Consider the following 17,882-nt stretch of genomic DNA (forward strand, 5'->3'; position numbering starts at 1 on the left):
GGCAGGCGGATCTCTGTGAGTTCGAGGCCAGCCTGGTCTACAGAGCAAGTTCCAAGACAGCCCACGCTACGTAGAGAAATCCTGTCTCAAAAAATGAAAACAAAAGTCGCTTAGAAATAAGAGTCACATTTTTTTTTATTCCTCGTGTTGCCTTATTATATTCCAAGTGAGTCCAGGTATGGTAGCAATGTACCTTTAATCCTCTCAGCACTCAGAAAGCAGAGGGAGGTGGAGCTCTGTAAGTTACAGGCCAGTCAAGACTATGTGGTGAGACCCTGTCTCCAAAAATTAATTAAACCTATTTCATTTTGGAGCTGGAGAGATGACTCAGTGGTTAAGAGCACTTCCTGGGGTTCAATTCCCCTACACTCGGACAGCAGCTTTCAGCTGTCTGAAGCTCCAGTTCCCAGCAATTTGAGGCCTCATCTGACCTTTTCAGACATCAGACATGCATGGCGTATACATACATATGTACACACATACATGCAAAACAGTCATACACATAAAATACTTAAATCTCTAAAAATGCCATAACGTATCACATGAGCAAACTGCACCCTCTCAGTTCTCCCATTGGTATGATCTTCCTTTTTGCTCTTGCCTCCTTGTTAGCGGTTAAAAATCCAGCTCTTAAGTATCTGGTGTCCACTGAGGCATTGATTAAAAGCAGTGATGGGATCTTGTGGGAGATACTTTACATTGTAAGATCAGTAGAACTGGGGATCTGACCAGCTCAGAGAAGAGTTGTCAGAGCTGCATCCCACTTGCCTCAGCAGCATGAATGGGAGGCAGTGCTGGGAGTCATGAACCTGTATGTTGTGACCCCTTTGGGGAGAGGGGTCAAACAACCCTTTCATGAGGATCTCCTGAATAGCAGATGTTTACAACTCATAACAGTAGCAAAGTTACCGTTATGATGTAGCAACGAAATAACTATAGTTGGGGGTCACCACAACATTAAAGAGCCTGCAGCATTGGTATGATTGAGAACCACTGCTCTCTAGACTTCAGTGCAGGCTGTGCCTTATACCATCATTTATTTAATCCATATTGAAAACTAATACTTTCCAGTCCTCTCTAAGTTAGAATCCTTACTATTTTAAGAGGTAGGGTTTCCTCTCTTGGAACTGGCTCTGTAGACCAGGCTGGCATGAAACTTGCTGAGATCCGCCTGCCTCTGCCTCCCGAGTGCTGGGATTAAAGGTGTGAGTCACCTCTACCCAGCTGGAATCCATAATATTGATGACATTTTTGAGACGTTCACTAACGGGCCAGGCCCTGTGATGAGCGTTGGTGTCATTGTCACATCGACTGCTGAGCAACCACCTCGGGAAGGCAATCAGTGTCTTAGTCAGGGTCTCAGTTGCTGCAATGAAACAAACGGCGTGATCAAAAAGCAAGCTGGGGAAGGAACGAATTTATTTGGCTTCTGCTCCCAGATCGTAGTCTTATCATTGGAGGAAGTCAGGACAGGAACTTAAACAGGCCTGGAACCTGGAGGCAGGAGCAGATGCAGAGGCCGTGGAGGGGTGCTGCTCACTGGCTTGCTTGCCCTGGATTGCTAGCCTGCTTTCTCGTACAACCCAGGACCACCAGCCTGGGGGATGATGAGCCTATGGGCTGGGCTCTCTTCCATTGATCACTAGGTAGATCTCATGGAGGCATTTTCTCAACTGAGGCCCCTTTCTCTCTGATGACTCTAACTTGCATCAGTCGACACACACCACCAGCCTGTGCCGTATCTCCCATTTTATTGATGAACAAACTGCCGTAGAGGGTTGATAGGAGTCAGAAATAGATTTACACGATAATGAAATTAACATCTGCCCGACAGAAAGCTTGCAAAATGCAAGCTTTTGCCTAATTATGTCTTAATAGAAATCGTAATGCAATTTTTGCTTGGACGTAACAGATAAAACTAGTTTGGGGTTTTTCTATGTGTTCAAATTCATGAGAGAGAGAGAGAGAGAGAGAGAGAGAGAGAGAGAGAGAGAGAGAGAGAGAGAGTGTGTGTTTGGTCACATGTGTGCATGCATGTATGTGTTATGTTTGTGCATGTGTTTACCCGTGTATGTGTGTGTGTATCTAATTTCTCATGAGAAATGTATTGCTCAGAAGACTCTAGGCTGAACTATGGATATAACTAAGTTAGTAAAGTGTTTTATAGCATGCACGCATAAAGCCACGGGGTTCAGTCCCCAGCACCACATAAAACTGGGCATGGTGGTGCGCACCTGTAATCCAGGCAGCTGGGACGGAGACAGGAGGATGATTGATTAGAAGTTCAAAGTCATTGTTAGTTATGAGACTCTTATATCAAAATAGGCATTGAAGTAGGAAGAACATTGCACATAGCTTTCTGACTTAGAACCAGGTAGAGGTGAGGGGGAGGAACACATATTTTTACATGTTCAGTAGAATATATAGATACACATTACATATATAGTAGTGATCAATTAAAGGCAATATATTCATTATCTTACACATCCATCATTTCCTTTACTATAAGTCCATTCAGATTCCTCTTCATCTATTTTGAGATGTTCTAAACTATTGTTAATCATACCCATCATGTAGATATGCCTGTTAGTGTCCCTGAGAAATAAGATTTTGTTCCAAAAAAAAAATTTTTTTTTATTTATTCTGTCTTCTTCTCTGACTTCATACCGTGGAGATGACCTACAAAACTACAAGGCCCATGTGATATCTAAATTCGACACCAGTGCGGACGTACGCTCTGACGACCCAGAGATGAAAGTGTTGTTGGACGCTTTCAAACAGACAGCCTTCCGCCCTCACACTGTTATCCTTCACGGAAGATCAGGAGTTGGGAAGTCAGCCTTGGCCAGAAGTATCATGCTGGGCTGGGCACAAGGTAAACTCTTCCAAGACATGTCCTGTGTCATCTTCCTCTCTGCTAGAGAAATAAAGTGGACGGAGATGAGCAGTTTGGCACAGTTAATTTCCAAGGAGTGGCCAGACTCCAAGGCCCCAGTGACAAAGATCATGTCCCAGCCAGAAAGACTCTTGTTTGTCATAGACGATTTTGACCATCTCAACTCTGTCCCCCTACATGACAACATGAGACTCTCTGAAGACTGGAAGGATGAGCAGCCCGTCTACGTCCTGATGTTCAGCCTCCTGATGAAGGCCCTCCTACCCAAGTCCTTCCTCATCATCACCACCGGAGACACGGGCTTAGAAAATCTCAAGTCAATGGCAGTGTCCCCCCTCTACATACTGGTTGAAGGACTGTCTGCAACAAGAAGGACCCGGCTGGTCATTGAGAGCACCCTTGATGACCATCGAAGAACGCAAATCTTACACTCTGTGCTGGACAACAACCCGCTATTTGACCAATGCCAGGTGCCCTCCGTGTGCTCACTGGTCTGTGACGCTTTGCAGCTACAGGAGGCGCTAGGAAACAGATGTGTCCCAGCCTGCCAGACTCTGACCAGTCTGTATGCCACCTTGGTGTTCCACCAGCTCTCCCCGAGAGATCCTCTCCAGAGCTGCCTCAGTCAGGGAGAGCGACTCACCCTAATGGGTTTGTGCAGAATGGCAGCCGGGGGAGTGTGGAGCATGAGGTCCGTGTTCTATGAGGACGACCTGAAGGCCCACGGCCTAAAGGTGTCTGAGATCTCAGCCCTCTTTCACATGAACATCCTTCCCCACCAAGTTGGCCACAGCGGTGAGCAGTGTTACGTGTTCTTCCACCTCAGCCTTCAGGACTTCTGCGCCGCCTTGTATTATGTCTTAGAAGGGCTGGAGGAATGGAATCAGTACTTTTTCGTCATCGGAAACCGAGGGACCGTCATGCAGCTGAAGGAAGCTGACGACACTCGTCTCCTTGGGATGAAGCGTTTCTTATTCGGCCTCATGAACAAGGGCACCATGAGGACCTTAGAGGTTCTGCTCGGATGTCCTCTGTCCTCTGGTGTAAGGCAGAAGCTCCAACGCTGGGTCTCTCTGCTAGGACATCAGGTCGACATCACCAGCCCAGTGGATGTCCTGGATGCCTTCCACTATCTCTTCGAGTCTCAGGATGAGGAATTTGTTCACTTGGCTCTGAACAACTTCGAGGAAGTGTGGCTTCTTGTTAACCGTAAGATAGACTTGATAGTATCTTCCTACTGTCTCCAGCATTGCCAGAACTTGAAGGCAATCCAGGTGGATATCAAAGACCTCTTCTCAGTGGATACGACTTCTGAGCTGTGCCCTGTTGTTCCCCAGAAGTGAGTATTGGGTGATTTTTTTATTAATTTATTCCTGTTACATCTCAATGGTTATCCCATCCCTTGTATCCTCACATTCTTCCCTCCCTCCCATTTTCCCCTTATTCCCCTCCCCTATGACTGTTTCTGAGGGGAATTACCTTCCCCCTGTATATGCTCATAGGGTATCAAGTCTCTTCTTAGTAACCTGCTGTCCTTCCTCTGAGTGCCACCAGGTCTCCCCATCCAGGGGACGTGGTCAAAGGTGAGGCACCAGAGTACGTGAGAAAGTCATATCCCACTCTCCACTCAACTGTGGAGAATGTTCTGCCCATTGGCTAGATCTGGGTAGGGGTTTAAAGTTTTTATCCCAAGCTGGTTAGTAATTTTTGTATGCTTCTGTATGCTACTTTCAGAAACATTCAGAGTACCAGATAGCTCCTAACAGATGGTTCACTTGCTAGTGAGACCTGGCCCGAGTCTGGTTTATCTTTATCTAATGGATAAGCCCTTTAAAAATGCTGAGTTCCCCCACTGGGGATATAGCTCAGCTTGTATATATATTTCCATTGCTTGCCTAGTATGAATGAATCCCAGAGTTTAGTTCCCAGCCAGCACTGCATAGACTGGGTATGTGTGGTACATACCAGCAAGCCTAGAACTCACAAGGAAGGAGGTGTCAAGCCAGGTTCCACTGATAAGCCATTAGAACAGCCAAAATTAATGATAAAATGCTGGAAAAGATTAGTCCCTTGCGGCCACATTGGAAAGAGGGACAGATCAAAGATTAATAGACCTCTATTGATCCATCTCCCCATAGTCCATCTTTTGGATCCTGAAATAAGGTTAAAATAGAGCGCTGTGGAACCAGGGGCATGCACATCTAAGTAGTCCTGGTTGAGGCGTATGCCCCCTGCCCACCATTGACATGGTGGCTCCAGTCTCTCCAGCAACGTGGTCTGCTCTTTGTGGAATCACTTTCTGGGATGTAAGTTCGGCTCTTGCCGGCACCAGGCTCCAGCCTTCTCCCGGCATGAGACTCCTGGAAGATTGGCAGTTTCTCAGGGTCCGTTATTTCCAAAGTCTGATAGTCATAATGGTGAACGGATTCATGTACAAAAGTATCTAGGCAGGACAGAGGGCTCAGATTATAATAACCGTGTGCTACTCTTCCAAGGGACCTGAGTTTGGTTCCTAGCACCCAGGTGGGGTGGCTCACAAGTGCCTACAGCTCCAGGGGATCCAACACCCTCTTCTGGCCTCTGCAGGTGCCTACATCTGTGTGCACATAGTCACACACAGGCACAAGACATCATCGTTACATATTATTATATATTATGTGTAGTATATGTCACCATATGATATATGTTATATAATATATATGATATATAATAATATGTATTATATGTAATATATATCATATAACATATATCATATTATATATAATATACATTGTATATTTATATATATTAAACCACAACGTGCACATTATCTGAGTGTGTTCCCTCTTGATTGTGAAGTTTTGGTCTTTGACCAATGTCCCTTCCCCCTCCTCCCAGACTCTGATGAGTCCACTACTGGGAAATCTTATTTTTAAAAAACACTTAGTTCCGTTTACGCGCACGTGCTTGTCACGGCATGCATGGGAGCCAGAGAACAGCTGGCAGTACTAAGTCCTCACCACAGAGGTCTCAAAAGTTTGAACTCAAGTGGCCAGGCATCAGAGTCTCACCTCACAGATAATGCCCTCGTAGAAGCTGTATGTCACGGAGTCACGTTTCCAAATTAAACGTTTTCTTCCATTCGTAATCTGGCATCCTCCAAAATCTCTTGCAGTTGGGGGAGGGCAAGAAGTCAGAGCTGGAGTCCCACCTCAAGGGTCCTGTAACCCTCCTCCTCCTCCTCTTCTTGCTGCCACTAGGAATTATTCATAATTCTATCACCATGTGCCTGGCTTTTCCTGTATTGTTCTATTCAGCTAGTTGTCATAACTAGCAGAAAGTAGTAATCTCTACCCCAAGTTAGAGATGAGATGATCATATTATCTCCAGAGGTTTAAGAAAATCCAGGCTAGCAAGATGGCTCAACAGTTAAGAGCACTTGCTGCTCTTCCAGAGGACCTGAATTTGGTTCCTAGCATCACGTTGGGTGGCTCATAGTTGCCTGTAACTACAGCTCCAGGGAGATTTGCTGCCCTCTTCTTCTAGTCTCCATGAGCACATACATAGACATGTGTGCATTCACATACAGAGAAACAGAGACAGACAGAGACAGAGACAGGGGGACAGAGACAGGGACAGAGAAGGAGACAGAGAGGGAGAAAGGCAGAGGGACAGACAGACAAAGACACAGAGGGAGATGGACAGAGACACAGAGGGAGATGGACAGAGACAGAGGGAGACGGACAGAGAGACGGGGACACAGAGAGACGGGGACACAGAGAGACGGGGACACAGAGAGACGGGGACACAGAGAGATGGGGACACAGAGAGACAGGGACACACAGGATTTTTAAAATATTTAATGCCATAGAACAACACATCTGCACCATTTAAGTCAATGTGTGACAGGGTTGGGGGATGAAGCCTCCTCAGATTGGTCTAGCAGCCTACCCCTGGGGGTATTGAAGCCGGTCCTATGGAGTACCAGGCAGCACCCACTGCACTGGCTTTCCTGCCTCGGCTGTCCTCTGTTCTCTTTTACAGTCTAGTCTTCCTTCTGTGACCTTGCCGTGGCAGTCACTCCTGTTCAAACCCAGGTGTTCAAACCCAGGTGTTCAATCTCATTTTCCTCCCATTTTTTTCCCCTATCTTCACTGATACAGGACACAATGTAAGCCCCTCATCATAGAGTGGTGGGAGAATTTCTGCTCTATGCTCAGCGCCCACCCAAACTTGGAGAAGCTGGACTTGGGCAACAGCGTCCTAAATGAATGGGCCATGAAGATACTGTGCCTCAAGCTGAGGGATTCGTCCTGTAATATAGAGACCCTGACGTAAGTGCTACCCAGCCTGGTACAAGCCGTCTTTCCCATGGCATCTCATACCCATCGCATCCATCTGTAAACTCTGAGGAGATGTGTTGTCCTAAGAAGACAAGTGCTATAAAAGATACCTCAGCTGGGCGGTGGTGGTGCACGCCTTTTAATCCCAGCACTCAGGAGGCAGAGGCAGGCGGATCGTTGTGAGTTCAAGGCCAGCCTGGTCTACAAAGCGAGTCTAGGATAGCCAAGGCTACACAGAGAAACCCTGTCTTGGAGAAACAAAACAAAACAAAAAACAACAAAAGATACATCATGAACCAAGTTCCTGGAAGCACAGAATAGGAGCTTAAAAGGCCTTATTAAAAAGAGTCACACTGAAGCAGGCTTAATTACTGTGGGTGGGTTTTGAAGGATACATAGGAGTTGGTTAATAAGGGAAGAGTATGAGAGGATGACATTGGGGGGCTAATCATATGGCATGAGGTCAAGTTTCATGACTTATGTAGCTCTTTGGTCACGCTTTACTACATTTAAGCTAGCGAATATTGTAACATAGGGGAAGAGCTAACTGTAAAATGTAAAAGTCACAGCAGTCAGTCTACGAAGCTGATGTGTAATTCCCTTCAGAAGATGCAGTTTGCTGGAGGAAAAGGGGCCTCCCAAGCAGAACTTCACAGAAACGATACAATATAGAGAGATCTAAACACCATAGGGCCTTAAAATGGAGAGGTTCCCTTTTAAGTCTGGCGAGCAGGTTTATTAAGGTTGAGAGCAAGGCAGAGGGGTTGTGGGCGTGGCTTGGTGGTTAAGAGCACTGGCTACTCATGCTGAGGACTCAGGCTCTATTTCCAGCACCCACAAGGTGGCTTACAACCTCCTGTAGCTCCAGCTCCAGGGAACCTGACCACACCTCTTGCCACCTCCACGTGCTCCTGCACACGTGTGGTGTGCATCAGTCATGCAGGCACATGTGTGCATCACTCATGCAGGCTCATATGGTGCTCATCAGTCATGCAGGCACATGCACATACAGTTTAAAAATCTTTTTTTTTTTAAGTGTAAATAAGAGCGTGCTTGTAGGCCATCGTAAAGGGATGGATGTTGGGTTGAATCAAAAGGAGCCTCTTCAGAAAGCGCCCTTCATTAACACGCCTTTCAGCAATGCGCCCCCCACCCCCACTCCCATCCCCCCACCCCCTGAGAAGTCTTCCTGGACCAAATTCTGAGACCAAAGGAAAAGTCTGACATTTCACATCACATGATTTAGTTCAGCATAGCATATGTGACGAGACCTAGCAGACCCAGGTACCATCAATTGAGAGCTGTCAAGTCACAACACAGGCAGCTCCTTAACTCCGTCCCAGTGAGAACTTCATGAACACAGGTCTATTTGCTGAGTAAATGGCTTAATGAGGAGAACATGTGCCTGGCCTGCGTAAGCCAGAGTTCAATCACTAGTACCACGTAAACTACATGTGAGGGCACAAGCGTGTAATCCTAACACTTGGGGAACTGGTGGCAGGTGGACCTGAAGTTCAAGGTCAGTAGCTCAGCGATTAAGAGAACTACTGTCCTGACCAGAAGTGGGTTCCCTAGCTGTAACTACAACTCCCATGATCCATTGCCCTCTCCTAGCCTCCATGGGTATCTGAATGCACATGCACACAGACATGTGTGTGTTTAAAAAAAAAAAGATGTTCAGGGTCACCCTTGACTACATAGTGAGTTTAAGAGCATCTTGGGATAAAAACCCCATTTCAAAAAAAAAGAAAAACTTAACTGACAGGAGAGGTAGCACAAGGCTGTGAAAAGAAAAGGATCACACACCTTACTCTGTGTGATACTGTCTCAGAGCTGGTTAGAAGGCAAAGAGGAGAATTATTAACGAAATGTGATTAATAAATGTAATGTTATTTCCCCCTCCCCCTCTCTCTATCTTCTCCTCCCCCCCTCCTCCCCCTCCCCCCTCCTCCCCCTCCCCCCCTCCCCCCCTCCCCCTCCTCCCCCCTTCCCCCTCCTCCCCCCTCCCCCTCCTCCCCCTCCCCCCTCCTCCCCCCTCCCCTCCCCCTCCCCCCTCCTCCCTCCCCCCTCTCTTCCCCTCCTCCCTTTCTCTTTCTCCCTCCCTCCCTCCCTCCCTCCCTCCCTTTCTCTTTTCCCTCTCCCTCCCTCTCTCTCTACCCCCCTCCCCCTCGACCCTTCTTCTGCAGGTTTAAGAATGCAGAGGTAACACCTGGCCTGCACTATCTCTGGATGGCCCTTATTAGAAATCGGCATTTAAGACACCTTAATCTAGGGAACACCCCCATGAAGGAAGATGACATGAAGTTAGCCTGTGAAGCACTGAGGCATCCAAACTGCTGCCTGGAGTCCCTGAAGTGAGCTTTGGCCATGATTTCAGCATGTGACTTTTACCTTAAAATACAGAATAATTTCCAAGACCTTGCAAAAATAGGATGAGGCCGCAACCACTTTGGGAATCGAACGAGCCTTCCACAGGATTGCATATCAGATATCCTGCACTTTCAGAAATTTACATTAAGATTCATGACAGTAGGAAATTTATAGTTATGAAATAGCAAGGAAGTAATTTTATGGCTGGGGTCAGCACAGCATGAGGAACTGTATTAAAGGGTTACAGCGTTAGGAAGGTTGAGAACCACTGCTCTAGAGAATTAGAGACGTGGAGTTCGGGAGAAGGGAGCAACAGTGATTTGGCAATGCCCTAAGTGGGCATGGGAGACTAGAGAAAGCTGGAGAAAAGAATAAGCTACATGCCAGAAATTTGAACATTTCAAATAGTAGATCTTAAAGTATAAATATTGCACCACAATAAAACATCTTCAGTGCTTTGTAAAAATTAGAAACAGTGAGATGGCCCAGGGGATAAAGGGGTTTGCCACCAAGGCTGGTGACCTGAATTCAATCCCTAGAACCCACATAATGGAGAGAGAAAGAAATGACTCCCAGAAGTTATCCTCAGAGCTCTACATGCGTATTATGGAACATGTGCACACACATGTTGATTAAAAACAAGTACTGCATGCCGGGGGGGGCGGGGTGAGGGAGGGAGGTGGCAAGTTTGAGGCCAACATGGTTTTACCTAACAAGATTCTGACTTCAGGAAAAAAAAATATGGTAGTGGCGGTGGCAGTCTGGGGCAGTAGCTCAGTTGGTATCGTGCTTGTAGAGCATTCTAGAAGCACTGGGTTCAGTCCCCGTCACTGCACAAAACCAAGCACTGTGCTCAGGAAGAGCAGAAGTTCAAGATCATCCTCAGGTATTTAGCAATTTGGAGGCTAACCTGGGCTACGTGAGGCCTTGTCTCAAAAAGAAAAGGGTCACGTGTAACCTCAGGAAGTTTCTTTGATTGGCTACGTAACTATGGTGAGCTCTCTAAGTGAGAACTGACATAGCTCTATCTTGTGACGCACTTCCATCGAGTCATGTTGAGAAGTTGGCACTTTGCTTTTTGAATTAGGGGCGCGTGTGTGTGTGTCTTGAGTTGGCACTTTGCTTTTTCATCAGATTTCAGGGAGTATGTGTGCGTGCGTGTCTCACTAGTCCAGTACTTTTCTTTCGTTTAGCAAACCTAGACAGCCTACTGTAGCTATGGGAGTGTGGTGTGCTGGTTAACAGTGTGCATGGGAAAGTTCTGTAAGGAAAAGAGAAAGAAGTAAAACTTATTTGTGCGAGCGAGCTGACACCTCCAGTTCCCAATGGAGAGTGTGTTGCCTTGGTTACCCAAAAGAGACAAAAAAAAAATATCTTGTGCTGCCTGTCTCTACAGATTGGACTCCTGTGCATTAACCCATCCTTGTTATGTGATGCTCTCTGAGCTCCTTAATTCAACCAGCCACCTAAAATCTCTCAGCCTGGCGAAAAATAACGTGGTAGAAAAGAGCATGAGGTCCCTCAGTGTCGCCTTGAGTAGCCCGGAGTGTACGCTGGAGAAGCTGATGTGAGTCTTCCTCCCTCTCGCCCTATGGTCGTGTTGCATCTGAGATGTCCAGGAGATGGGTGGGAGCCGCAGATGTTTAACTCCAGCACGAGGGAGGTAGCTATGGCCTCATGGGAATGCGCCATCCGTTCTTATCACAGCAGCCCTTCTGTTGAGAGGGAGCCCAATGGGAGTCAGCCGAAGACCTCCGTAGTGGCAAAGCGCCTTTGGAACGTGACACTGACGTGTGCCGAGTGGGTTAGTTCACACTTGACTCTACAGTTAGAGACAATCCACTCGCTCAGCGACTGAGATCCTTAATGCTTGGCCAAGCCCAAACCAGAGTGTGTACATAGTTGGCACAAGGTATAAGTTGTCTGTGACTGTAAACTTAGCACCCAGGAGGCTAAGACAGAAAGGTCGTGGTAAGTCTGAAGTTAGCCTGGGCTACATAGTTTTGGGCTGGCCTGAGCTACAGAATGAGATCTTGTATACACACACACACACACACACACACACACACACACACACACACACCAGGAAGATGTGCAAACCATTATTTACATTATAATAAGATTTAACATCTTTGCCAATGCCTGCCTTCCTTCTAGAATTCTGTTGGCAAAGGACATGGTGTGGATGCATGAGGACCAGAGTTCGGGGTCACCAGAACCCCTGTAAATACTAGATGGGCTTGGTGGGTTACAACACAGTCCTAAGGAGGTAAAGACAGGATCTCCAGAGCAAGCTGCCCCCGCCAGACTAGAACAATTTGTAAGCTTTGGATTCAGTGAGAGACCCTGCATCAATATACAAAGATTAGCGACTGATCAAGGAAGATGTCCAATTTCAAGCTCAAGGCTCCACGAGCATGCATGCACAGACATTTACACCTGCACACATGTGCATCCACAGGCACACACACGATATGCATACACGCACACACTACACACGCCAAAAAGAGAAGGAGGGTCCTAACAGGGTGTCGTCTGACAATGCCAGATAATTCTGACCTCCTGGGGGGGAAACACTGGAACCAACAGAAGAGGCCAGTCTAAGTTTTAGAGACATAACTTCTACACTGAAACCTGGGGCAGGGTGGTTCTGTACCCCTTACTACCAATGCTCCAAAGGAGAGGTCAGTTGCTCCTGGTCAAATTGTCCTGTGTATAGAGAGGAGAGTGAAGAGGTAAAAATTGTACAAACCATTATTTAAATTATTTAAATATTTAACTTAAAAAAGATTTAACAGTTCTTGTCAATGCCTGCCTGCCTTCTAGAATTCTCCAGACGTGGCTATGGAGTGGCCACTGTCTTTAGTTTCATTGGTGAAGGAAGAGGCAGTTTTAGACCAAGTCACTCATTTTTGGATGAACTCTTAATCAGTGGGCAAATGGGAAATCAAATCCGTGGTCACTGCTGAGAGCTGTGTGCTGGCACCTGTCTAGCTTATTAAGTTAATGTCAATGCAAACATTGAAAACCGAATAGTACAAATCTCCCTTTAAAGGCTAGAGGAAAGACTAGAAAGATGGCTCCAAAGTTAACAAGACTTGCTGCTCCGAGCAGAGGACTGAGATTTGATTCTAGGCACCCATATTAGACAGCGCACACTCACCTGTAAACTCCAGATTCAAGGGGCTCCAGCGCCCTCTTCTGGCCACTGCTGGCACTGCACCTGCATACACATAGGCACATAAATAAAAATCCTAAAGGCCAGAAACAGACGAAATCACAGATGTCAGCATGGTTGCTGGACATTGGTCCAATCCAGCTGGTGTTTCTTTATTCACCAGGAGAGCCTCTTCCCCATTTAGGTATGTTGAGGCAGTTAGGGTGGCCATCCCTCTATGAGAAGGGGACAGCAAAGCTTTTGCTTTTAAGTCTCTCGGCTTTCCTTTCTATGGCTAAGTATGAGGTAATAGATTACACGTTGTCAAATATATGTCAACTAAATAGATTGCTCATAGTGTGCGAGTTTGGAGGATGAAACCTTAAGAATGGACCTCTCAGCCGGGCGTGGTGGCGCACGCCTTTAATCCCAGCACTCGGGAGGCAGAGGCAGGGGGATCGCTGTGAGTTCGAGGCCAACCTGGTCTACAAAGTGAGTCCAGGTCAGCCAAGGCTACACAGAGAAACCCTGTCTTGAAAAACCAAAAAAAAAAAAAAAGAAGAAGAAGAATGGACCTCTCATTGTTTTTCTCTCCCGGGGGGGCCTCTCCTTGCAGACTGGACAGCTGTGACCTCACACCTGTCAGCTGCTCCATTCTGGCCTCAGCCCTTTCCAGCAACAAGACCCTGACCCACCTGTGCCTGTCCAACAACAGCTTGATGACTGAAGAAGTGAGGCAGCTGTGTCAGTTCATGAGCAATCCAGAGTGTGCCCTGCAGCGGCTCATGTGAGTCCCGGTCATCTCTTTGCGGGGCAAGGGGGGATATCACAGCTTTCAGACTCATCGGGTGTCAGTTCTAATAGGGAGCGACGGGTGGGGAGTGTGGGGATGAGAGGGATGGAGTGTGGCAGGCATCCTGACGGGAACAACATCCTCTGGTGTACTTGTTACTTTTCTATTGCTGTGATGGCAACACCCCGACAAAAAACCAACTTAAGAAAGGGAATTTGTTTATTTTAGCTTACGGCTCCAGAGGGGATAGATTCCAGATCGGTAGAGAAGGCTTGGCAACAGTCAGGAAAAACAGAATGGCGGGAGCAGGAAGCTGATGGGCTTTTTTTTTTTTTTAATACACCAAGGGAACAGGCAGGGAGATGAGGCTGTGAAACCCTCACAGCCCACCCCCAGTGACATGCTTCCTCCAGTAAGGCTCCTCCTCCCTAAAGAGTAATGCCAAGTAGGAACCAAGTGTTTAAACACGTGAACGTCCAGGCGGGGGTGGGGGAGGGGCATTTCATATTCAACCTAACACACCCAGTTATGTTTAGGCCTCTGGCTTTGTGTGAACTTCATTGGTTATAAAAAAAAAAAACTTTCTGTTATTGCTACTTGTGTATATGTTTTTAAGGTGACTCTAGGCTTTTATTATGTTATTGCATACATGTAGGGTAGGGTGGGGATGCATGCCTCCACACACACATGACATGTAGGTCCAAGGACAATTTTCAGGAGTTGGTTCCCTCCTTCCACCCAGGGATCCAACTCAATTTGTTAGGCTTGGTCATTTTGCCCACTGCACCATCTCAGCAGCCCTCAAGATTTTTTTTTCCTAAATACAACCTTGTTTGTTTGTTTGTTTGTTTGTTTAATTTATGGGTATATGTCTGTGTGGGTGGTAAGGAGGATGTATACATGGATTCAAGTTTGTGTGGGTACAAATGTGTCTGCGCATGCCCGTGGAAGCCAAAGGTTGCTATTGGTGTCATCTTCCATCACCCTTCATCTAATATAGTAAGGTAGAGTCGGTCTCCTGTTTGAACCCAGCTTGGTAAAGCCAGCCAGCTAGCTCAGTGGGTCTCCTGTCTCTGCCTCACGGCCACGGAGATTACAAGAGGGTCACGTTTACATGGATACCTGGGATGTGAACTCGGGTCCTCATGCTTGCATGGCAAACATTACCCCAATTATCTCGTGTGTGTGTGTGTGTGTGTGTGTGTGTGTGTGTGTGTGTGTCAGTGTATGTGTGAATGTAAAATGATGTGTTTGCAAATAACCTGCACACACTTTCCTGTATACTCCAAATCTTACTTTTAATACCTACTGATGTATAAATGGCATGTACTCACTATATTCTGTTAGCGAATATGGAACCCCTCGGGGGGGGGGGGAACCTATACTTGTTTATTCATTCCGGACACAGTATTTTTTCTTTCTGATTCAGAATTTGTTGAATGCATGGGACTAGAGCCTATGCCTATGGGTAACCGTCTGTGCCGAGTGCTGTCCCTGTTTGTCCCTGTTTCCTTGCTTCCCTCTGCCTTTGGAAATCCTAAACCTCTCCATCTTTGTTTTCGTGGCATGGAAAGGCTTCCTTCAAATAGAGTGGAACTCTATAAGTATCCTTCAACCAACCAGTTTGGGGCTGTCACTCCTGGTGACACAGGGTTCTTCCACCTAAGGATGCTTTCTTCAAAGTCTACTGTTGATTTGTTAACATTGAACTTAGTCTGGTGCTGCTGTGGCTTGTACCTGAGCAAGCACCATCTAACACATCCTGGGGCGGGGTTGGGGGTGGGGGCGGCGATAGCATAGCTTTCTGATGCTTATCAATACTGCACATCAGGTTGGTTGGTTGGTTGGTTTGTGAGAGGGTTTCTCTGTGTAACAAGCCCTGGCTGCCCTGGACTTACTTTGTAGACCAGGTTGGCCTTGAACTCACAGAGATCCACATACCTGTGCCTCCTGAGTGCTGGGATTAAAGGCGTGCACCACCCTGCCTTGCTGCACATCACTCTTTTAGCTAGTACGTTGGTGAGGATGCTTGCCATTCGTGTGTAAGACGGGCGTCCGTGTGAGCACAGACATGGGCCTGCCACACTGAGGACAGCCACTTCTGCTGGTTCTTAACCTCCTTCCTTCTTGAGACAGATCTTTGTTGCTAGCACCGCTACATGTGCCGGACTAACCAAATCGGCAAGCTCTGGGTTCAAGTGAGAGACTGCCTCAATGTAATTAGATGGTAGAGACCCATCAAGGAAGACACCGGGAGCCAACCTACTGGCTTCTAGGCATACTCCTCCAAATCCCATCTACGATCAGGAGCATGGAGATTGCAGATATATGCTGGGTGGGTTCTCTGGGGAATCCAGAAATGGGCTTTCACAATTGTCTAACAAGCATCCTACCCGCTGAGCCATCCCTCCAGCCTGAGGGCTTTGAGACCAGGCTCTCAATGTAGCCCAGAGTAGCTTCAAATGAGCTATGTAACTAGAGCCTCCCGTAAGCCTCCTGTATCCACCTGCAGAGATCTGGGATTACAGGCATGCGCCAACATGCTTACTATGTGGTGCCTCACACATGCTCAGCATGCTCAGCAAGCAGTCCACCCAACCTAGGGGCCATTTTTAACTACTAAATGAGCACCAGAAAGCACAAAAAAAAAGAACAAGCATGGCCCTAACTACAAACCCAAAGACGATTTTGTTCAGTGTGAGAGTTGAGACAAGACCCACCTCCACCCAGGAACAGGATGTAGGGCTGGAGACTGACGTATGTCTCTGACCATGCGTGTGTCAGAGGGGGGGACCCATGAGTGCCGCCAGTGTTGATTTTTGCAAGTTATTAACAAGTTTTTTACCAAATGGGAAATTTTACAAACTTAAAAATCCACAGATCATGCAGAAGGATCGTATGTAATAAGGCAAACAGTATGAGGTTTTGAATTTTTAAATTACGGTGCATGCGTATGTGAGGGGCAAACATGCCACAGCAGTCACGTGGAGGTCAGAGTCCGTTCTCTCTACCCACCATGAGGGTCCCAGGGATTGAACTTATGTCATCATGCTTGTGTTAGGAACCTGGACCCACTGAGCCATCTTGCCAGACCATAAATAGTCTAAGTTACTGGAAATACAGAGTTGGAAAGGCATGCGGTGAAAATCTGTGTGTGAAAGAAAATTCAATGAGATTCCTACGGAAGCTGGACAGACATCTCAGTGTCTGTCTCATGCCACCGACACATGAGGAGCTCAGTTTGGATCCCTTGAACTCGCACAATTAAAAAAAGCCAGATGGTGGGTGCACCATTATAATCCCATTGCTGGAGAGCAAGAGACAGACACGTGCCATTTAGAGCCCTTGTCTCAAAAAAAAAAAAAACCAGATAGGACTGGGATGGAGAATAGGGCTCAGCAGTTAAGAACTCTTGCTGAGCTTGTAGAAGACCCGGGTTCAGTTCCAGCACACAAATGGTGGCTCACCATTATCTATAACTGCAGTTCTGTGGATCTAGTGCCCTCTTTTGGCATTGTGTATGTGTACGTGTGTGTGTGCATAGTACATAGTACAAGTACATGCATACAAATCTTTAAATATCAAAGTTGATGGCTCATGAGGAACAACCCCCGATGGCCTTCACACACATGCACACATGAGCATGGACACACACATATGAAAATATATATTTTAGGGAACTGTAGTTGACTCAGGCCTAAGGCTTACCAATACATGGTGTTGGAGACTCTGAGGAACACCACCCACACAGGCTGCAGTGGGAACAGCATGCTCCTTGGCTATTATGTGACAGAAGTTGTGTGTGTAAATTTTTTAAAAACTAAGTTATCTTTGACCATAAGTCTTAAGTTTAGCAAAGTGAATGAGAGATTCTTGTTAACTCGGATTAATGCGGTCTGCTTACCCTTGGCTTGGGAGGTGGGTGGCTTCTTGTTGTTCATTCCCTTTGGACAATTAGTCCACCAATAACTTCATATGATGTGGAACAGTGCGTTAAGGAGCTTCCACCAAGCCTAATGACCTGAGTTCAATCCCCAGGACCCACGTGATGGAAGGAGAGAGCCGGGACTCACAAGTTATCCTCTGGTGTTGCTGCATGTGCTGTGGCATGCAGTCGCTGACACGTGTACGAAATAAATGTCATTCGAAAGCACATGTGTCATAAACCAGGAAGTCTGTTAAAGAATATAACCTTAGCCGGGATGAGGTGTGGTGCTTACTCGTAGCTACAGTATTCAGGACATAGAGGCAGGAATTCTAGGTTATCTATGAAATGAGTTCCCAGCCAGCCTGACCTACCGAAGGACCCTGTCTCAGAAATATACAATGGGGCTAGCAAGATGG

At 46.8% G+C, this 17,882-nt stretch overlaps 1 protein-coding gene across 1 annotated transcript in view; it reads left to right on the forward strand.

Annotated features, from left to right (window-relative positions):
* NLRP5 (NLR family pyrin domain containing 5) overlaps nt 1-17,882 on the forward strand; it is a 46,864-nt gene that overhangs the window by 17,054 nt on the left and 11,928 nt on the right. The window contains exons 4-8 of the mRNA XM_084770596.1: nt 2,675-4,235; nt 7,039-7,209; nt 9,405-9,572; nt 10,985-11,155; nt 13,362-13,532. Coding sequence (XP_084626722.1) covers nt 2,675-4,235; nt 7,039-7,209; nt 9,405-9,572; nt 10,985-11,155; nt 13,362-13,532 — 2,242 coding nt within the window. The remainder of the gene's footprint in view (nt 1-2,674; nt 4,236-7,038; nt 7,210-9,404; nt 9,573-10,984; nt 11,156-13,361; nt 13,533-17,882) is intronic.

This window comes from Acomys minous (genome assembly GCF_964271855.1).
Source record: "Acomys minous genome assembly, chromosome: 20".
NCBI classification, from domain to species: Eukaryota; Metazoa; Chordata; class Mammalia; order Rodentia; family Muridae; genus Acomys; species Acomys minous.